Source organism: Calonectris borealis, chromosome 2 (assembly GCF_964195595.1).
Source record: "Calonectris borealis chromosome 2, bCalBor7.hap1.2, whole genome shotgun sequence".
Classification (NCBI taxonomy): domain Eukaryota; kingdom Metazoa; phylum Chordata; class Aves; order Procellariiformes; family Procellariidae; genus Calonectris; species Calonectris borealis.
Genome location: NC_134313.1, coordinates 142,798,888 through 142,822,679, shown reverse-complemented (window position 1 = coordinate 142,822,679; position 23,792 = coordinate 142,798,888). Strand labels below are relative to the sequence as shown.

The 23,792-nt window shown below is 38.0% G+C and overlaps 1 protein-coding gene across 1 annotated transcript in view; it reads right to left on the bottom strand.

Annotated features, from left to right (window-relative positions):
* COL28A1 (collagen type XXVIII alpha 1 chain) overlaps positions 1-23,792 on the bottom strand; it is an 88,521-nt gene that overhangs the window by 13,677 nt on the left and 51,052 nt on the right. The window contains exons 25-29 of the mRNA XM_075143686.1: positions 21,173-21,241; positions 16,763-16,831; positions 14,518-14,586; positions 7,070-7,138; positions 4,922-4,990 (exon numbers count right to left, since the gene is read on the bottom strand). Of these exons, the coding sequence (XP_074999787.1) occupies positions 4,922-4,990; positions 7,070-7,138; positions 14,518-14,586; positions 16,763-16,831; positions 21,173-21,241 (345 nt within the window). The remainder of the gene's footprint in view (positions 1-4,921; positions 4,991-7,069; positions 7,139-14,517; positions 14,587-16,762; positions 16,832-21,172; positions 21,242-23,792) is intronic.

Here is a 23,792-nt window from a genome sequence, read left to right as displayed (position 1 = left end):
AAAGACAAAAGTAACCTCACTGGGGCTCAGTTATCCATCCAGTCTACGAGCAGTAAAACGAGGTCCAACACAAAGGTTCTCTAGAAATACACACTCAGAATCTCTCCAGGGTTGACTTAGTTTTTCTGATCTTAAGTAAATAAAAAGACATCTTTGCTTTTCACAATGTGGAGAGCAGAACATCTTTCTGCTGATACTTCAAAAGACAGTATCAGTCCAGCGACGAAGTTCAGATTTGTTTATAATGATTGTTACACATGCCCTGCTGCAGGCACACAGACTTGAAAAGCAAGTTCATGCTAGCAGTGTGGGCATACAACATGTTATAAAATACAGCTGTTATAAAATAGGTACAGAAAATCCCTCACAGCATCTGGCTTCCAGAAACTTTCCTGCTTTATTTAATAAGGTAACACAAATATTTTTTTTCAGATCAACTGCTGTATACATTTTAAACACAGCTAGAGGTGATTATATTCCTTGGTACATAAATGCTTCACCATAATTCACATCACATACATAATTCACATAACAGCAGCGCATGGTGCAGATACCAAAACCAGCTCCAGAGAATGTCAATAAGATCAGAAGCGGTCACCACCTGTACCAAACCTAGCCTATGAGATGCAAGGACAAGGTTAGATAGTTTTATTTTTCAGTCAAGAGCTCTCAGACTGTCTCACTAAAGCATCTTTTACTAATACTTGTATAGCTGCTCACAAATGGGCCTAAAGGGGTTATATTGCTCATAATGGGCAGAGAAACACAAATGTTTCCAAATTTATCAAGACTCCAGCCTTCACCAAAGGCACACTAGTGCAGAAGGCCTGACCACTGACTATTCCTGCTGTGCTGGATAGAGGCTTATGGATTTCTGCAGCAAAGAAGCAGCTGCACAGCGCACAGCCAAGCCAACCTTCTCTTCCTTGTACTCCAGGCTCCTGACTCACATGAGCTGGGAGTTCACCGGGAGTTAGACAATGAGATGCAGCTCCTGGAAGAGGCGGTGTACTACATGTCATGGTACATGGATGGTTTTCCCTGTCCAAATTCCAGATTTGACTGAGATCCTGCTGAGATGGGAGTTTCTGCTTGCACACAGGTGCGTTGTGGTCTTGCCCCATGCTAGCAAAGGCACTCACTGCGCTCCACCGTTCACATCTCCACTGGAGCACCGCCCTTACAGCCCTGCCCCGCGGGCGCCTCTTGGCCCACTAGCCCTAACTCGGGGAGCTAAAGTGCCCTGCTTGTGATCGGGGCTACCTATCACCGACCTGCTAACCAGCAGCCTCTTGCCCCTGTAAGCAGAACTTCTCCCCTTCCCCTCTCCCCAATTTCTTACAGCAGCAAAAATTCAGACACTGTCATGTAGACTCTGGAGACTGGAAAAGAAACTGCGATGCACCAAGTTACATAGCTGATTCACTAGGGAAAAAAAAAAAATTCCTGCAAATAGGAAATATTCCTAAGGCAATGGGATGCACAAGGCAATTTATTTTGCGCTGTTGTAGGAACACACAGTGAGTATTTAATCTAATTTAAGCCACTTTTTAGCAGGATTGTGCTTCTTGGGTCCCTCATGTAGGTTACTAATGCAAATGGCTTTTAAACATAGTGAAAGAGTGTTCCAGCTTGTTTCAGTGCTTGCTGTCCAGCACTGGGACTGACTATCTTTCCTGACCAGGGTCATCACACAGCTTCCTGATTAACACCTTTGCAGATCTGCAGAGCACATACATATGAACCAGAATTGGTATGGGTATTCCAGTGGTCCTTCACTAATAATAAATGTCAGACCCAACAAAACTATAGATTTGTTGCTGCCATTTGTTACAGCCCATTTGACATTGTTAGGATGGTGTTCAGGCAATGAAAACTGAATGACACTTATTGTTCTAAAAAAATCCATACCTGTACAGCTGACATTTCTCACAGACACCCATGTGAGTTTTATCCTTTAAAATGTCAACTGCAGAACCAAATCCTGCTTCCTCTACTTGTGCAATCAATCAACATAAGAAGGATTTATCACAGATACCATAACTGAACATTTAGTAAAAACTAAGAAGTATGCTGTAATAATTTAAAAATATTTATTGCTTTGCTAGTTCAATCCACGTACATAATTAAATTCGAATTTGACCATCAGTCTTATCATAAAAAACAAAGTGGTATGCATGTAAAAATGCAGACCCTTGGATCTCTGACCCTAATATCCTGCTAGGTTACTGATCAATAAGCAGCCTTCTATGTAAAAATGTCATTCTATGAACTGAGTGCAGATCTAAGAATGTCTAGACTGTGGTTTTGAAAGGAAACCAAGCATAAAAAAAGAAGACCTGTGAATGTAGCTATCAACATAAAGTTACTCGAAAACCATCTCATTTTTGACATTCCGTTCTTACCATGTGCAGACTAAGCTCTATGTATATATGAAAAAAATACTTGGAGTGATATTGATAGTTCAAATGCAGGAGTATAGTAGCTTTAAGCTGATGAAGAGTGGCCAAAAAGAATGAAGTTTGACATGGCTGTGAAGAGATAGAAGGACAGAAGAGACAGACAGAAGCTCAACAAGCATCGGCATATGGAGGAAACAGATACGACAGGAGCAAGACAATTGCCAAAGTTGTTCAGAAAGAAGTTGTTCCTAAGAATTATACACAAATAATCATAATTAAAAAAAGCTCTTGTTAAGGGAAAAAATTTAAATGACAACACTGTACCTACACAACTCGTGGAATGCTATAGTAACAACACCAGCTGAGTTTTGGTTTCAAACACAAAGACAAAGACCTTCCATAGCCAGAGCACGTTACTTTCCTACATCCCTAAATTCCACATCCTTACATTACAAACATGCCTTTGTCTGACTGTGTGTGTCCGTGGACGGTGTTCTTCCACTGGAAAACTTCCACGATGAAACTGAATTCTCTACAATTCTAAAATATGCTTTAGATATTTATTCATAGCAGCACCAACATAACATCTAAAACTCGTTGTGTATCTGTATAGAGATAGATAGGTAGGTAGATAGATAGATGTATATGTACACACTAAGCATATTTTGACTAACCTTTATCTTTTTTCAGGAACAGAAAAAAAAATTATATAATCTGTATATTTTTTCATGTATCATCAGACACATTTGATTGCTGAAACATTTATGTTCAGGATGGCAATTGCACTTTTATAAATAACCTCACATACCCATAGAATTAACAAAGATATATCCCAAGTATTAGACTCTGGAAACACATCAGAAATGTCTATTAAAGCATGCAGGAAATAGTTTTCCTGTACCATAAAGCCATACAGAGATGGCAGAAATTTTTCTGTTTTCCACAAGAATAAAGCAAAGAGCCTTCAGAGATTCAACAAACAAAGGAAGAAGAGAAAAGAAAATAAGAAGTTCCTTATGTCCTCACATTAAAATACATAATAGCTTTGTGGTTACTGATAACAATTAACATAGAAGAAAAGTGCAAACAGATCAGAACCAAAAGTCTAGACAGTCATGACTCTAACCGTGTAGAGATCTCTGTCTAGGAAAGTCCTGAGATGAGACAAATCAGAATCTGTTAGAAAGAGTTATACAATAAGGAGCAAAGAAAGAACACAGTAAAGTATGTTTTTATGCTACGAAATACCTCACAGTGAAAAAAGGAAGGGCTCTCTGCAGTATAAAAAGGGAAATGATTGAACATGAATATAAAAATACAAGACATTGAAGCTGGAATCAGAGCAAGTACTGAACAAAACAAATTCAGAAGGAATCGGTGCTTTTCTAGTGAAGCTTGTATGAAGTAATTCCATGCCGAACCAAAGAAAGGTTCTCCTCTGAAACATTTTGCCAACAAGGTACATTTTAATGATTTTATTTTGTTTCAGCATGTCACTATTTTTTGACAAAAACCTCTTTTGTCAATGAATTCCCTGGTGGCTTTAGTGTCTACAGCCAACCGCAGTATAGAGAGGCATTTTTCCTAACCCGACTAAAACAGTGCCCCTCTTACTGAATCACTGGTGGTTTGATAACCTAGAGTGGGAGAGCTGAGCACAATCCTCCTGATCCAGGGAAATATTCAATCATATGCTCAACTTTAAGCACACTGATTTATGAGAAATAGGAGAAACTTGGGTTGTTGTCCACTAGAGCCTCCAGTTTTAATAATATTCTTCCACACATTTATGACAAGACAATATATTAACGTTGAATGTTCAGAATATGTTACCATGTTTGTGTTTCTCCTTATAAAGGAGAAGTTGTGGTTATGGCTGGAACTGGGTGAGTAAAAATCCAATGAAGAGTATGTGGGAGACTGGCTAATTATTTCTTTTATATTCCTGTATGTGTTGTTTGACTTATTTTGACATGGTAGATCTCTGTTACTGTCTTTTATAAGGGCATCCAGAGAAAACCCTGAATGTTTTCTTTGGAGCGTCCTTTAAATCTAAGTAAATCAGTAAGATGTGGCAGAGATGTGACTTTTTTTCCAGGTTAAATATATTTGTAAAGACAAGAATAATAGGAGAGCAATTGGGTGCCACCAATACTGAAAACTCAACAGTTTTAAGTAAATATTACATATATTACTTATAATATATATTATATATGTTTCCTATATGTAAGATATAAGAATATATTATATATGTTATATTTTTCATATAGCTAACATAGATAAAATATATATTATATATTATACATTATATTACATGCATTTTTTATATTTATATTTTATATATATAATATAACAGTTTTAAGTAAGTATTACATACCTTATGAACAAAAACCTTAGGTATACAATGAGTATTTGCAGGAGTTTACTGACTCAGTGGCAAAAGGTAAAACAGACAATGAATCTCCTTAAGAGACAGCTTTAAGAAGAAACTGGACAGATATCACATGGAACTGGATTACCTTGCTTCCTTGTATGCTGTCACCAGGGGGGCCAGGTGGACCAGGCAAGCCCTTCTGTCCCATAATACCCTATAACAGTCAGTGGGGCAAAAAAAGAAGAATTAGGAGGTAAACTCTATTCCTGGTAACACTAAGGAAGTCGTTTCAAAGTCACTGCAAGCAAAAAGTAAAACCATGTCGAAGACTCTTGTTCTGATTCTTCTTTGGTTTATGGTTTCTCACTGTAGGCCTTAGTAATTATCCTTGGCAAATTCCCAGGAAAGCAAAGGAACAATTAAGCTGAAAATAATTAAAGAATAAAATTTGCCCATGACACAGCGTGGTATTTTCCCCAGTTTTTCCTGTGTAGAAACCAACAGAAACCGCCTTTTACAACAGCTTCGTGCAATCACTCCACTCAAGGGAGGCACAACAGTAGAAGCACAAAGGACCAGAGCAATAAAACCCAGCACGAGTAAACCTGCCAGGCGTGTTAGCTAGTTCTTGTGCACCATGTACATTTGCCAAGCCCCTGTGGTGCCACAGCCTCTGGGAGCACCAGCCATCCAGAAAATCGTAAGTGGGAGGGGAAGAGAGAAAAGCCAAAGTAGCACCTGCTGACTCGTGTCGATACAGTCAAAGCCAGGTAAAGCTGCTTTGGAGGCAGGCTAATCTAACATTTTAAAGTGACAAAGTGAATCATATCCCTTTGATCACATCAAAATTAAATGCTGTTTTTCTTTTTTTTTTTCTTTATTTTTAGTTCGAAAAAGCTTTTGAAATTTGACCAAGTTCATAGAAGTTTCTGTAGAGTTCAGGTTGGATTTTTGATTACTGTCTTATAATAAATAATCACCATGCTCCAATACAGTAAATGGTTCATTCAGAGCTATGTAAATTACCTACATTTTGCACATGTTGAATATTTAGGCAGAAGTATATCAAAACTTGATCATCATTGAATAGAAATATATAGCTCTAAATATTTAACTTGTCGATATTAGTGATGTTTGAAAAGTCAACATTCTCATCTGTGTAGACAAAAAATTTGCCACAAACTTTGAGAGAATCTCTTGTGAAAAATACTGTTAATCTGTATATTTATAACCAGGGATTCACACAAAACGTTGTGCTAAAGAGCTTCTCTCAAGAACTAGATGCTACAAGCAGGTCCTCGCCCTTGAAACCAAACTATTGTTTTCCCACAGAGAACACATTTTTCATTCTCAAAGGCTTTGTGGAAGCAGCACATAGTGTCACACATTTGTAGGATTTTGACCCTCAGTCCAATCGTTACTTTTTTTAAACAGACTGTGTCTGTATGATTTACCAAAGTACTGAAATTGCTGCAGCTTTTCATCCTGAGAAAATATTCATGCTCTGTCGCTCATTGCATTTCTGTAACAGGTTGGTAATAGCAATGTTTCTCCATTCAGATACTGGTTTATTCAAAATGGCAGTGGAGACTTCTGTTAATCTCTGCTAAGGAAATCACAGAAAAAGTTACGAAGGCATACCTATTTGTAACTTAAGTTAAAGTGGAGAAATACACACAATGTTTCTCCTCATTGCCTTTGTAAAAATAATTGATGGATACACCTATAATAAAGAAATCCAGGCATGCATTGAATTTCTTTTCTTACCAGTATGTCTTTTTTGAATTATAAATCACTTTTAGTGGAGGGAGGAAAAAATTGCCCAGATGCTGCATGCTGGCTGCTTATAGAATTAACTTTTTGTTTTCATGTTTCTTTCCTAATGGTTTTACTAATGAAATTAATTGGATTCAATTTCATTGAGCAAAAACTGCAAACATAAAATTCACATTTAACATATTTTCCACCACAAAAGAATCTCTTGGAAACAGAATAGATACGAACAGAAGAAATGCATCATTTAACTAATTTATCAGCCTGATAGTCTGTTCAATTTCCAGCTGTAATCTCATAAAGTTTAGCTGCAAATGCAATTTTCATCCAATTAGTATTCCTTCCTAATCCAGTTGGTAGAAGTGTATGGTCAGTGCCCGTGTTTTTATGCTTGATTTCTCCTGCAGTTGCACCAATGTAAATCAATAACTGATGAAGATGCTTTGGTGTCTGAGAGATCAGAGTCTGGCAGCCAGCATCACAAAAGAGCACAAAAGCTTCAACACGGCGTCGTACCAACCTTGGGACCAACTGTTCCGCTTCCCCGTGGCCCCGGGGGCCCAGGATAGCCCCTCATTCCACGGTCTCCCTGAAAATAGTCACAGAAATGTCAGTAATTTATCACCTATTAACTGTTATATCTTTCATCCACTTATGAACTCAGTCAAACTACTGAGTTTACAAAACAAAACAAACGTTACGTACATAAACAGTTGCTTTATAGATAGATATTAAAAAAAGCCCCAAATGCAGGCACTATTTAAGCTCTAGGTGAAGAACATTATTCCCCAAGCAAAGGTGATCAAAATCACCAGCAGAGTTTGGACTCTAATTTGCAAACTTATCAGCTACAGAAGAAAAAGAAAAGCAAACTCATTTGGAAACACCACCATTTTTCCATCACGTTCTGCAGGGGCTTACCGGGATGGACAGGGAGCTTACTAGTGGGACACAACAGTGATGATGCCCTTTACGGACTGTGCTTGTTCTGAAACTAGAGACATTTTATTTCCAGAACTGTCAAACTAATGTGTTTATGAAAACTAAATGAATTGTAATAGCATTGATATAGAAGAACAAAAAGAACAGCCCTTTCTTTGTTTTCTTAAAAAGCCTTAATGCATATATGTTTAGCTTGATTTCTTAAGGAAACGAGGCTTAAGTGATACTCTGCCTGTGTTTCTGTTTGTCTGTGTTCGTCCTCTTTTTTCTCCCAGTATATTTTGAACTCATCAGTTGATTTCAGCCAAATTCATCAGAAATGTAGAGGCCTTGAGCATATTCATTTTCGACAGTTTTGGTGATAATTGGAAGCTGGGTAAAGGAGAGAGATTCAATTTATGCTTTTAGTGGGGTAAAAAAACCAGAGGGGGCTCACCCCTTATCTGGCAGGCAGCCAGAAGGCAGCAGCTGGCTGGCCCAGGGGAGCGCAGGTAACGCTGCGCCCAGTGCTGCCCCCCCTGCTGCAGACAAGCCCCGCGAAGGAGACGGGGGTCAGGGGACCTTACTGGTAGGGGGAAGGCACAGGGACATGAGAGGCAGTTTTGTTGTCCTCAGTCCATAATTGTACAAATGAGGGAATAGGCACACACATTCAGCACATGATCACTAGAAAACTCCCATCCGTTTGAAAAGAAAAAAGAAATCTATAACTGGTAAGTTATAGATGCAGAAAATTCTGAATCAAGTTTAGCAAATGTCCCTAAACCTATGCCTGTGCAGGCAAGTGCAAAAGAAAGAAATGTTCTGATAAGCTATTGATCATTCAATATATTAACAACAGAGCCAAGAAGAAATTGTATTGCTTGACAAAATAAAAAAATTCATTATAAAACCTCTTCATAGTACTTGTTTTTGCACTCGGAAAAGCTGTAGAAATGGCTGTGCCTGCAGAGGGAGCATTCTAACTAGGAGAGAGGTGCAAGGATGAATCACACAAATCACAGATGACACTTGAGTTGTGGTACGTGAAAAGAAACAACATATCAAACTGATTAAAAAGGAAGGAAACAAAAGTACAGAATCTTTTACTGATTTCCTTTACTTTCCTGGAGGAACGTACGCAATCACTGTAACGACTGCTTTTAGGTGAAATGCCTAAGGTTCAATCTCTAGCGAGAGATCACTCCAATCTGTTTTTTATATATGGCTATGATACTCTCATGCTAAGTCCCGACATATGTGCTATTTATGTAAATGTATTAGGGCACAAACTATGCTCAGGTTTGATGGATTTGGAGAGGTGGGAACTCTGAATTCAAAGGCTAAGGCTTAGATTGAGCTTATAACGCTTCCCTTCTTGATGTAACATTTGGCTTCTGAATTTATTTTCAATTCCTCTTTCTTCCAAAGCACTGGGGACTGGCCAGTTGGAGTCAGGACACAGGCACAGTACATGGATGCTCTTAACTTCAAATTTGTGTGTCAAGCTGATTGGGTTAAACTGATTGCCATGTTCAGTTGGGACGAAATTTCTCCCTCAGATTTGATCAGAGAGGGGAGTTTGTTGTTTTCATCTAGTCTGGTTTGGAAAAGGGAACTAAAGAGACAGGTACTCTCTTTAGTAGTGATCTTCTTCTTTACAGGATCTGAGGCTTTTATATCACACCTTCCCTGCGAATGCAAAGAGCCAAGATATTGACAACGCCCTTGAACTTTTTGCCTTTTTTTTTTCCAAATTCTAAATATAAACTCTTAAAAATTACAATCTTAAGTACTTAAAGATTTTAGCACTTAAGTCTGGTACATGGTGCTGGGAAATGCCCCTCTGCAGTGGGATGAATGGTAGAATATTCCTGATCTTTCAAAACATGCCCCGTTTCTCAATTCCTCCTGTAAAGCATTTTCTTACAATTAGCTTGAGATTGTCATATTACTAGGAAATACTGAGAGTCTAGGCAAATGTAGTCATCCTCCTATTTAGTACCATCTATTATCAAAGGAATAATTATTGGTCCTCAATGTCCCTGCAAACCATAATACAACCTTAAGCTGTTTGTAGGAGAACTTTTCATGAGCAGAAGTTGCGCAGAGCAGCCAAAGCTTTCCCTGTGCCAGCCTCCCTCTGAAACCTGCCAGAGGGGCCAGAGCTAAGAGGTGGATATACAGATAAGTCTTTGCATTATAAGTTTTTTTTAGGAGATCCTGGGCTGCTGTGGCCTGTGAAATAGCCTGTAAGCTGCTGTGATGGAAGCTGAATGGAAGGTTACCAAACAAGTAAATGATGCCTTATGTTCCAGTATCCAATATACCTACAACCTGCTCTCAGACCAGCCCTGACCAAAAAGAGCGTAAGGGTGACTTGAAGTCATCTGCCTCTTCCTCCCATGGGTAACACATTCTTACACAGGGTCATTGCAGGTGAAGGATCGAATTTTAGCCTCACATGCTTAGTTAATACCAGATGTCTCACTGAAAAGCTCTTTTGTAGAGCTTTATAGTAATCCTCAAAGTTTCTGTATTTCTTGGCTTAGAGAAAAAGACTTTTATTTTGCTTTATGAGTTGCGAAGTGGAGCAGTTCTTTTTTCTAAGGTGTGACACTAAAATGTCCTCCAGGGAATTCATTTCAAGAAGGATTAGTACTGTTCTTTGATGAGGTCTAATTTATTTCCTGTATTGTGCTTGTAGACAAGCTCGTCACCATCAGCAAAACGGTGAACTAGAAAAACGCCACTGAAACAAGAAATAAAGAGCTGAGTCAAGACAGTGTACAGTATGGGATTCCAATGTCTATTCCGTACCATTTTTTCAAGAAAATTCATTAAATGACCTAATGGTAACCTGAAAAATAAATCTTGGCTTCCAAATATATACACCTCATTTACTGTGAAGCATGTATATTTGATACTGAAACATACAACAGACACTGCAATACTCTCCTTAGTGAGAGCTAGTGGATATAACAGTATTTGTAAGAAGAACATATTAAAAAAAAGACATTGCATCTCTACTTTCCACATTTTAGTTCAAATAGACAGGGCCCAAGCTGCAAAAGTTATTTATATTGCAACTGGATCTGGCCCAAATGTTCATGCACTAGGGACTACGCCAGGGATTTTAATAATCCTTCTGCTATCCAGTTACTGAGAATGAAGCTTGCTTTACTTCTAGTGCTGGGCTCTTGCTCTTGAATGTCTGTAACCCACCTCCTAGTTGGCAACACTGCTTTTAAATCAATTTTTTATTATATTCTGACATTATGTGCTTCTGTTTTAATGCTACAGAAAATAGGGTGCTGCCAGGATTGAATGCATCCCACATGTTCCAATTTTGTTTTCATGTGAATTTGACCTCTGATACATAAAATTCCTATCTAGCAGTGTGCACATATGTGAGCCATTTCTGAAAGTGGGGAGAACAGAGCTCTGATTCAGCTGAGTGGAACATTCCTATATAATGATACTCAAAGGAATTTCAAATTAACTAGTGTGTAAATTTATGAGTTGCTTTTATCAAATAAATGTTCTTTTTTATATGCAGAGATTGTTGCTGTTCTTTTTATATTATTTTTTTTATGTGGAAGGGATAAGAGGTAGCCAGTGCACTTACATTTTATTTGAAAAAACAGAAGATTGTCCATTTTATGAACTACGTCTGGGGGAATTCTTGCCATTCAAGTAAATTGTTTTTCCTTCTGGCACCTTTGCTACCAGGAAGTTATGAAGAGACTAAGGATTCAAAACTTTGTATAAGCAAACAGGAGCAAAAAATCAGGGAGGAAGAAGAGAGATGTTTATATACTTTGTTTCTTTTTTTCCAGTGTACTCTACACCATGTCTAGTGTGGACACACAGAACTACATGACAGATGTGACTATCTATTCGGATAATGCATGCTTTGGTGCAGCAGTCACACGCTGCAAAAGCTACAGCTACTCACCATTTATAGAAGCAATATGCATTTTCCCCCATAGGATTAACGCACCAATCTAGGTGCATCATAAAAAAGAAACTTATCTTTTTTAAAGTAAAAAATACAAATTAAATTTTTATCAGATGCTTTTAACTCCTGATTTTTTTAAAATTTTCTGACAGAGACTGTTAGATACGCACTACTCTAAGCAGCCAGATTTGATGGACAATATCACACTGCAACACAGTCAAACTATAGATCCATGCAAAACTTTTCATACAAAATTTGACATGAGCATGATTTGCCCTAATTGTGTTGTGTTACTTGCAAAGACAGCTACTCTACAGGGTTCCTTGTAATACAACTCCTCCTAGAACAAGATGCCACTTCTCCATAACCCATGAATATGGTGCATTCTCAATCTACCCCATGACTGGTTATTATGAGTAGAAACCTTTGCTCGATAGGCAGCTTCTAAACCTACATGTCCATCAACAAATAGTGCTACAGGCCCAATAGCAATGAATTTGAAGCCTGATGTTTACACTGTATGCAATGCGAGGAGACCTGCCTGGTCTGCTCCTGTGGACTGATCACCCGCTGGGGGTAGAAGTACATTAAGAGCGCTTCCAGATTAGATCATCTAGTTTAGCTTCATCTGAAGGAAATCCATTTCCTGGGTTGTGGGACTGCTCAGACCTCTTTTTGGTCTGGAACACAAAGCATAGTAAATGGGTCTACTGGGAGATTAATTTCAATGGCACATTTCTGATCTAGCCTAAAACATCCATGCAGATCAGCCGAGAAGACTCTGAGTTTGTACTGAACTAGACTGACTGCACACACTGAGGTCCTTGCTCCGGTATCACACCCAGCTCCCACAACCACAGGAGGCCCTGTTCTATTGATCTGAAAACACAGCTTTCTTTGCATCCATGTTTTTCAACAATTTGGGTGGAGAAGCGACTGAGAAGTAAGGATCTAATGTCTTTATAAAGGCATATGAACAACTCACTTCAACTGGCAATGATTTAGATCACTCAGAGCTGGAAGTGAAAACTCTAAGTACTATAACAACTAATCTATGATTTAATTAAATATATATGTTACTATATCACAAGACTTACAGTGGTTTAAGAATAACTGTGATAAAAAGACTAGATCCCGTGTTCTCCACTGCAAAAACTGGATATATTTTCTTTTACTTTACAGCTTTTACTTCCTCCCCTCTAATGCATTTTATGATACCATATTGTACTTCCATCATTCATGATCTGGGTTGGAACTTTCCTAGTAGTTATACAGCTGAAGAATTGCTTGTGCCAGCAATTACGTGAATTCACGATTATAAGAACAAAAGGGACTTGTGATCCACTTTTTGATCTCTCGTATAAGCCAGGCACTATGATTTTCCTAAATGCATTTCTGTATACCTTGTATATTTGTGATACTTTTCAGAAACACAACCACAAACACCATTTTAAAAATTCCAGTTATGAGAAATTTCACTGCAATTATTCTAGTGGTTTCCTTTCACTTAAAAAAATAATAAAATCTTTTACTTCCATTTTGGTTTTAACTCAAATTTCTTAATATTAAACCCCTATATTCCCATTGAAATTCTGATGTATATTTCTGTGGTTTGTAATCTTTCAACCGTGGCATCACAGTGTGAGATCATCTTATTTGATTACCTGACATGACCTTCCAACTCCTTTTCTTTGGGAAACACTACTTTCCAGAATTATGCATTCAGGAAGCAAGGGGGAATTCCAGACATAACGATGCCCCTAGACATTCTGTAGTCAAAAGTTACATTTTCATCAATATCTGCCTTAATAATTTCATACAAGATTCTAGGGTTTTAATGAAATGTTCTTCTGTAGTACCAAGAAAAATGTCTTATAAGACTGTATTATATCAAGTCTGATATGTCTATTTGGAAAAGATATAATCTCATGTAAAAAAATCTAATTAGTTTAGCTGTATGTATTGTCTGTAAGTCTATATTGAATAACATAATTGAAATTACTTTTAATTCTTTAGTAGTTTGTGTCGTGGGCCAGACCTTGCATTACTTTATGTGAAATGTCTTGTATTGATAAGTGGTAATTCAGAATAGGAGCACAAAGCCAGGTTTCCCAGATCCCACTGTCAGGCCATTCTACGGTCATGCTAAGGTCAGGTCATTCTAAGGATGAATGGTCCTTCAGTTTTTCCTTTATTGTGGATATGTTTTTAAGAGGTTATTGTTATTGTTTATTTTAAATGGGAATTCTCATGTTCTGGGAACTCTAGTTGAAAGTTCCTTCTGTTTGGGAAAAAACTTGTTTGGGCGATATTTATTTTGCTTTCTCCTGCAACAGACTGCCTGTTTCCTATTTCACATATGTAATGAGGAAATCATTAATAAAACCACTCTGTGGGACATTTTAAAGCAATTTCTTGTATGATTTTAGTTTTAAGTCTCTTTTTTCCAACTTTTTATAACATAGTAGTTACAATGGGACTTTTTAGGTGAATTACAATCTGCTTAGAACTTTATAACGCTTTAGCTATTCTGTGTTTTATGAAAAACACTTGGAAGTGTTTCAGTGTTGTATTTCTAATACCTTTATCAGTTTTGGTTTGGTTTGGTTTGGTTTTTTTGCTGCTGAGTTTTGCCTCTAAACTAATATTAATTTTAGATGAAGGTTTATTCCACGTAACCAACATTCCACTAATTCCACGTAACCAGCATTTCCCCTGACTCCTTTGGGGCCTCGTCCCTTGCACTTCTGTAGGAGAAAGGAAGTGCATAATTATTAGGCAATACTCTGCCTGTGTTGGATTCTGACTTCCACATGGAAACTCCAGCATCTAGAAACACCCTGGATCTTTGGATGTATGGAAAACCTGCAGATTTGCATCAAATCTTGGGATAAAGCAAGAACTGGTTTGTATCTATCATGGCAGAAAAGTCTATCGCAAGCTTCTCTTCTAACTGAAACGGAAAGTGGGAGACAAGATCGCAGTATTTTGTCATATATATGCCATTCTAATCTAATGCATTTTTCGGAAGATGTTTGTCTACCTTGTCTACTAGTCAGATGCATGTACTACCATTGTACAGGTACCTTTGGTCCAGCATCTCCTACGCCTTTTGGGCCTGCTGGTCCTGGGGGGCCTGCTGGTCCTGGAGGTCCCTGGTACACCAGAGGAATAAAGCATGTCAGTAGTTGTCCTAAAGGAATAGTACTTGTGTTCTTCAACAAAGCAGAGAATTTCAGCAATAGTTACTAATCTCTTTGGTTTTGCTGTATTTTGTCAAATTCTTCACATTTCCGATGAGTATTGAGCAACAGTCATCCTCAGTCTCAGGTGGAAACCTGAAAAGACTACCAGAGTGGTGGAAAAGAAGTCCAGCTCTTGACTTAAGAACATCGGAGTTGTTCTCACCTCAGAGAAACCAGTGAGAAAGCAGACATTGCTCCATGATTCATACACTGCAGACATTACACATCTGGGATACCAGAGCTAACCCATCTAAATTTGGGGGTTGGGTAACCCTAACATACTTTGGTGTATTTGTATTCGATAGTCTGTTCTCCTGAACTCCCCGCTCAGTCTGTCACAGCCCCTTCAGCTGCCCTTCATACTGTTGGAGGCATCCCCAGCCTCCCTTTCAGCATTCATAGGGCAGATGTCTTTGCCCCATCAAGCTACAGAGACTTAGCTACATAAATCTTGTCCATGTCTGCCAGTGGTTTACGAAGTTGGTCTTTCCAGGTCATGGGGCATGGAAAGGTGGCCTGAGAAGGGGAAAGATGCACGCTACAGCACAACAGAACCTTCACACATTTAAAGGACCTGTACTCATGTGGCAGGGAGAAACACAACGAGCTTTTACTGAAGCCTGAGATTGAGTTGCAGAGAAGTATGACTCTTATGGCAGTTGCAGATGGGAATCCTAGAATACACATGACTTCAGGAATACTACTGCAGAGCAAAGCTCTTTTTTTTTTATTGTCTAGTCACTAATAGAAATGCAGGAAGTGCATACACTTACGTTTGTCACCCTGTGACTGCGCAGACTACAATCAGCATTTGTATAGTTTTTTTAATCAATGGTTACCAAACCAGGCTTCTCTTGAATTCTTTGATTAATTAGAAGTGAAAAATTTTCAGCTTCTCACTGACCTCTTTGGTTCTGTACCTACCAATACTTCTTTTTCATATAGTTTAAACAGATATCTTAACTTGTAAAGCTTAAAACTTCAGTTCCTATGAGGCATTTCAAGGCCTACTAAAAGTTTGTCAGTCATCTATTTGCATCACTGCTTTCTTCACGTCTGCCTTTGCATTTGCTTTTCATTTTTATTTGTGATGACAGGAGGGTTTTTTCATTTGTTTGCATGTCCTCTGTATAATGGGTCTGGGTCCGTTACTGGCACTCCTTGACCCTCCAAGGAGTTTTGAGCTGGTCCAGTGTTCCTATGTGCTGTGAAATGTGTCAGGTACACGGCATTACACCAGAAATTCTGAGTGAATGCCCTCTGAACTAATTCTGATACCAAAGGATCTTCCCAGGATCAGTTTAATGCTAGGAAATAGGAGCTGAGCCATGACTTATTTGGAAGCACTCAGGTCCCACCTCAGTCTATTTGGGAGTGCCTTTGTGGTTGTAGTTTGAAATAAAGCTGGATTACAGACATAAAGAAAATAGTGCTAATGGAAGTTTGACATGTGGTGGTTGAAGGATGGCAACAGTATTTTCATCTTCTAGTGAAAGGTTGGTCAAACATGTCTGTGTGGCTTTGGATGACTGAAATTTAGGATGATATGCCCTTGTAATAGAATGTGCCAGCTGGAATACTCAGGCATTAACCCTTTCTGGAGCTAACCATCAGAAAAGCAAGGGGGGAGAAAATCTTCAAAAAAGAGGATTTAACCCCCTGGTATGAAAAGCAGCTGAAAAACCAAGGAATTGAAGGCTGCAAGATTTGGCCAAGCAGATGTTATGAGAGATCTTGAACAAAGAACAGTGAAGAAAAGGGAGGGAGGAAAAGAGGGAAGGAAAAGAATTCAAAGCAGTGATTATATTAAACATGTATGAGCAGTCGTGAAGATTTTTATGGAATTACACGATATCCCTTTCATAATACTGAAATGAGAACAGTTTATATCTGGTTCTGATTGCCTGTAGAACTGGCACTGTATCTCGTACAGGAAAGGACTTCAAAATATAGATGAAATATTTAAATTAGCTAAAGGATGAAAGAGAAGATTAATTGCACTTAGTTAAGTAACTAAATATTGAGTTATCACACAGTAAGTCATTTTTTTGTAGAACACAAAGTACAGAACTAAAATTGTACTTACAGCTTCACCTTTGTGGCCATCGCCTTTTGCTCCACGGGGTCCAGGTAGTCCAGGTAGTCCCCGGTTACCCTAAATACAAAATAGTAAGTCAGGTATCGTGCCAGTAACTGGATCATCAAGATGTAACAAATATTAACAAATACATAAGGAAACTATTTAATATCCTTTTGGAAATATAGAATAGCAGTTACCAGCTCTTGCAATTTGTTTGCAAAGCTCAGAAATTTTTGTGCTTTTTTATTGTTGCTTCAGTTCATCAAATTAAGATTTCAGAAGAACAGGAGTTCTCATTAGGAAATTATTAATTTCTAGATTTGTAGTTGCAGAGAGAGATCTTCAGAACATTGACTTTATCTTCAGCAAACACGAAGTTAAATTTATTTTTAAAAAGTTAAACTTTTATGAGTTTGGGGGCAAGTCCTGACATTTGAACAATGAATTTAACAATACTGAAACATAATATGCCAGCCTTAAGTTATCATATGTTGCACATATTGCGTTTCCAGGTAATCACATTGGTTCTGTCATACAGTAAAGCAAAACTGCATTCTACAAGGGAAAGAAGTAAAAGAAAGAAATACAACCGGCTATAAGAAATATATAATTTCTCTTAGTTTAGCCTAAAATGCTCTGTATCAGGAGACAATCACTCCTTCTGTTGACTCTTCCACTGACTTCCATTAAATCTAGGCATTTGCAAAACCTCAATGCTTCCTTTCACGACCAGAAGAGAAGCAAATAGCGATCTTTTCCTCTTCCCTCATTCCAGTAATCGTTTTCCTGACATTTAATGAGAAAATTAACTGACCTTGCAATAGACTGTTCTTCACAGAACCAAGAAAGAAAACATATTATTTTGAGGTATCCCTCAAGATACGCTGGCAGTCTATACTGTAGATGTTCATGTGACAGCACCACGAATCGGAAATCCTTATTGATACTTGTAGGTCACACATCCGTCCCACTCCTAAGCATGGTATGTATAGGGCCATACAGGGAGAAGTGTACACCCTTCACTCAGTCCCACAGAACCAAAAAATCTAAATGGACTCTCCTGTAGAGTTTTGGAGGGTCAGTTGTTAATATGCATACAGATAACACATCCTGAAGAATAATTACGTACAAATAGCAAATATTTCCCTGTCTATTCCAGTAAAAATAAATAGCTAGAAAAAAGAAACTACAAATGACTGAAAACTGCAGTTTTATGAGTGCATTGTGCCTGGAAATTTCTGCAATAACATAATGCTTCAAGAAACCATGAATGGAGTCCTGATAGCAGCTCAGACCTCAGTGGCTGGTCTGTTTGAATACAGTGTCCATGACTGGAGAACAAACTGACTTATATTCTAGTTAGATATCTGACAAAAACAGACTTCGGGTCCAAATTTCCTATCCCATGAACATCTCTACCATAGACACAAGCAATCAGATCTTCTTAATCAATTTAGCCCTGTCAAGGAAAAATGGAAGAGCTGCTTTGTCTCTCCTAAAGATATACATCACCGGTTTAGGTTAGGAAGTAAATGAATAAAGAAAGACAAAGTACACTCAATGTTCTGGTTAAGATGAAATCCTGAAACCACTTTAAGGTGGAATTTGGGATAGGGATGCAAGCATGCCTTATGCTTAAAGAAAATTGTACATGTTAGGTCACTCCTGTATGAATCTCTCCTATTCTCCAGTCCAAAGGGCTAGTTTCATTGGAAGACTTTAAACACAACCTGACCACCAGATTCAATCTGCATCAGCCCTGTGAGATGTTTCTTCATGTTTCCTAATTTTCAAATGATGGAATTTTGATCCAGTTCTGTGAAAATTTAACCAGCGAGTGTGCTTCTAGTTCATAAATAGCTTTATAATGGAAAGCCAATTTTACCTCTTCCTCACTCTTAATATCCATAGTTCTTAAATTCTGTGGATAAAATGAGAAATGTTTTAGAGATGTTTAATAACTTTGTTTTTGACAAGAAAGGAAACCATGGATCATGAGTTCATCTCTATTTTTACTTCTAATTCCACTACAGTAAAAAACGGCCAAACAGATGTTTTCATTTAATCTTAGCAGACCATTGTAAATACCAAATACATGTTAACACATTCTCTTCTGTAAGAATTGGGATTTTGTCAAGTGGCTGGTTTTGCCATTAGTAACACCGTAATAAATCCACTTAAGTCAAATCTACGGCCAAATCTGCTATAAGAAACAGGTCTCCAGTCCAGATTATTTAGTTTTATTTTTTTAATAGCTGCATCGAAAATGCACAAGAAATGGCCCAGGAGCAATTCTGTGATTACTGCTTCCCACAGTTTTGTGGGGTCTCGAAAAGACAATCACAGTGACTTACTGTAAGTCAGTGCACTGGCAACAAGCCAAGTGCCATTGATGTCACAGATGGCATGCTGAATTAATTAATCTACTTTGCCAATCTTTCCAGGGCAGGTTTTAAAGTAATTTTCTGAAGCAGTAATATAGACATAGTTGCTTCTACACTTTTTTGAAGGAAAAAAAAAAGATAAACAGAATATAAACATAAATCTTGTGTCCATGTTCATTGTTAAGGAAAAAACAAAAACCTGCCATAATCAAAACCTAAATGATTAAGTATACGACTGGACAATTAAGTCATGTTCATCGCTTCTTTTAATAAGAAAAACAGAATGAAGGAGCATTCCAGATTATAGACAAAGTAAATAAATTTAGAGTTTTTGAAAATTCAAAAATACAAGCTACTGAATGCATGTGGATCAATGTGCTATATAGTATCCTCTGGTAAAAGTCTGTCAATCCAGGAGTAAAGCATTATGAGTACTCCTAAGATGTCATCACACGAAAGTTATTGCATTAGGTTGCTTTATTTTGAACTACATTGTGTTAGGTACACATAAACTAATTGGTCTCTGAATTTGGGTCTATCAACTATATTCCCAAGAAGTGAAACAGTGGAATTGAATGGGACATTTTATGTGTAGACATGGTAAATGTGAAAAAAAAAAAAGATTTACTAAGAAGGTTCCTGATTTCAGTCTGGAAAGGAGATCACAAGAATGGTACCATTCCCAGACACTGAAGGAAGACTTTCTGAACTATTCCTTTATCACAAGTGGCAAAAGGCTTATAGAAAGTTTCAACCCAGATCATGACTGATAGAAGTACAATATGATATCACAAAATGCATTAGAGAGGAGGAGGTGAAAGCTGCAAAGTAAAAGGAAATATATCCAGTTTTTGCAGTAGAGGACACGGGATCCATTCTAGGGACTGCACTTTTCAGTTTGTTCTTAAATAATGTAGAAAGGTGAGTGGCACTGTTTTCTAATGACGCCATATTATTCTGATTAGTTAAATGAAAGGCAATTCCAAGGAGTTGAGGAAAAACGCTATTTGAGGGTTTGAGTAATTTGGTGATAAAATATCAGACAAAATTCCATGCTGATAACTGTAATGCATTATGCAAGGAGAAAAAACAGTCATAACTTTAGGTACCTGACAGTCATCCTGAACTACTATTACCACTTAAGAAACAGGAGAGAGAGAACCATTCTTTGAAAAGGTCACTTCACTGTTCAACAGTGATAAAACCCCATAAATTTCATCCTTTGCAAATTAATCTATATCCTTTTCTTCTAACTTATTTCCCACTGGCAAGAGGACAGTCCTTGGTCTCACCTTATTCTTTGAGCAGCCTTATGGCAATTCACGTGTACTACAGAGGAGAATTTTTCAGTCTCTCACTTTTGCAAAGATTGCAATCTCTGTGTTACCACTGAATCCTCAGTTTTATCTCTGGTGTTTCACTTGTGTGTTGATCTTGCCAGTTAACCACTAAAGGCTGGAACAGTGAGTACAGCAATCCTGCTACAGACTACTGTACTCTTGGTGTTGAAGTTAAAAACGTAAAGGATATAACCAAGTAAATCCTATTCTGTAACCTACATGCAATTAAGTACTTCCAAAAGATCTATTTTTTAAATTCTTTATTTTGGGTCTTGCTTGTGTTTTTGAATGTGCAAGGTTGGTAATACTGACACAGTACTGTTAAAATAACTAATACCTCTCAGTTTATACTCAGTAAAGAGCATATTGCCCATACAGAGGTATAAAAGACTACATGAGATAATGAAAGGTGGAGATTAATTTGAAGAGCTACCTTCCTAACAAAGGCTTCCCGAGGGAAGTTTGCAGGGTGGGGTACACTGGACTAGTTATTTATTCTATTTTGTGCTTCTTCTTTGAAAAGATAGTAAGTTTATTTTTAAAAATAGACTTAGCCTGGAATGATGGCAAAGTTGAAGAATTGGTCAGTTACTTTCCTGAAAAAGTTGTTCAAGTGTTTTCTACATTTTCACAAGAGTGTTGCATATGTCTCATGTTTCTTTATTTTCCATCTTTTGTCTAAGAACTCCTACCGTTGGTCCCATTATTGAATTTCCAGGAAGTCCATCATCTCCCGGTGGCCCCTTGGGTCCTGGATCCCCCTATCCAAAAAGAAACAAACCCAAAACCATATTCATTTATTTTCAGTTTTAATTTACGAAGTTTTACAGAAAAGAACAAGTATTCAATTCTTTCTGACAGTGACAATTATTGAGCTAGTGTCCTGGTTTTGGCTGGGATAGAGTTAAATTTCTTCCTAGTGCTGTGTTTTGGATTTAGTATGAGAAGAATGTTGATAACACACTGATGTTTTCAGTTGTTGCTAAGTGCCCTCCTAGTCCCAGGACAGCTCCCGTGTCTACTGACTGAGCTAGGTACACAAGATGGGAGGGAACATAATCAGGACAGCCAGCCCAGCTGGCCAATGGGGTATTCCATACCCTGTGACGTCATGCTCAGTATATGAAGGGTAGGCGTGATCCAGGAAGTACCGATCGCTACTTGGTTATCGGTCAGCGTGGGTGGTGAGCAATTGCATTGTGCATCACTCATTTTGTATATTCTATCATTATTATTATTATTTTCCCTTTTCTGTTCCATTAAACTGTCTTTATCTCAATCCATGAGTTTTTCTCACTCTTACCCTTCCGATTCTCTCCCCGTCCCACTGGGGGTCAGGGGGGAGTGAGCAAGCAGCTGCGTGGTATTTGGCTGCCTGTCACGTTAAACCACGACAGCTAGCTAATATGAAATCAGTATTTCTAGGGGAAGCTTCTACTACCTTGATTCTGACCTCTCTTATACGTTTGCTTCTCCACAGCTGTGCCAAAGAGTTCGTTCTGCCTTGACAAATAACTCGATGGCTTTAGTTTTCAACTGAAGGTTGAATATCATAATTCAGTTTCAGTTTCAGGCTAGATTCACCTGTGGCTCCTGCCTGCTTTTGCCCACACATGTAAGGCTGCGTAACCTTGTTTCTGCCAGAGCACATAGAGGACAGCAAAGAAATTCAAAGACAAGTGCTGACACAGAGTATGTTTAGCAAGGCTACAGATGCAGTGGCGCAGCACTTCAAAATTGCAAGCTCCATAGCCTGAAGACCCAGGAAGAAACTTGAGTTTTTCCTCAAACATTACCCAGTACAACTGTTTGGTAATCTTAGCTCTGTCAGTGGCTTTCCTGAAAAGCAATCAGGCTTAGAATTCAAGTTCCTCATGTTATCCCTTCACAGAGCAAAATTTGTCTCCTTCTAGTGTTTAATCTATGGCAACAGATGTTTTACTTTACATTAAGGACCTTAAAAAGAAAATTTTGATTTTCAAGGAAACTTTTGCAATTTTTAACACTAGTGAGAAGGACAGGCAGTATTTCAGGCAATATTCACCAGGGAATGCAGAACAAATGTTCTATCAAAACCACCGAGCAGCTGTAACCATGAGAAAGAATATGAAAAAAACCAGCTATCTAATGTTACTGTCTCCATATTAGTAACAGCATAATAGTTGTCAAGGGAAATAAAACTCGAGTCCCAAAACATGGGTGCAGCTTAAAATAAATATATTTCCAGTGGACACAACCATGGCTGTCCAGGAGTTAAGACCTCTAGCAACCACCCACTACTACTCAAATACTTAGAGATGTACTAAAAAGACCTCAGACAATGATAACTCCCAAGTTTGAAAAACATGCAGATTCCCTGCATTAGAAATTTATAATGTCTGGCTTCACTACTGCAGATACCAAGATGTTCCAAGAAAACAATTACCAGTAATCATTGTACTTTCCACAGTGGAGAGAGAAAATGGACCTGTGTATCCTGTTACATTATTGAGCAATTGTCAGAAACATAGCGGATATTTGTTTAAACAAAGAAATTATTATGGAGCTAAAGAGAGAAAGTTTTGTGTATTTTCTAAAAATCAACTTGCATTTTATAATTACCCAAAATACTTGTTTTCTCGCATCAGCCACTGCACATAAAAGTCCTGATCTAAAATTTAGTAAAGAGTTTGGAAAAACTCCTACAGACTCCAGTGGATTTTGGATCATGGCCAGTCTGCTATGAAAGTGATAGGAACTGCACTGAACAGAATAAAATCAGAGTGAAAAAGGCAATAAAGTCTACAGAGTTCTTATTTTTCAGCATGAATTTTATCAATAAACAATCTTGACTCACTGGTCTATTAAAAAATGTCACAGTAACCAGGACAATGTGAAGAAGGGAGACCGGTGTAGTGAAACCTGTCTTCATACAAGTTGTGCCTTACAGCATGCCACTTATACTTCCCTGACATAAAGTTTGGCACATTATTATGGTTTTAAACCGATATAAGAGATATGAGCATCCCACAATCCTCCTTTCTTCTCTGTGGTCGCATTTTTACTCCAGGTATACCCTGAGCTTCTTGCATTTCCTTCTTCCTTCCTCCTCCATGCACAAACAAGTCCAAACCACATCCTAGCCCTCTGTGATGTCCTGTTGTGAGGCTGATGAGTACATTGTATGTACAATACATGTGCTTGTGGGGGGGGGCACACATATTTTTAAGGAAGAAAAAAAATGGGGATGAAATTACTTCAGAGCAATAGGATGTACATTAGTGATTTCTCTACTCTAAAAACCATCACCAAAGCTGAAAAGCATCAATTCAA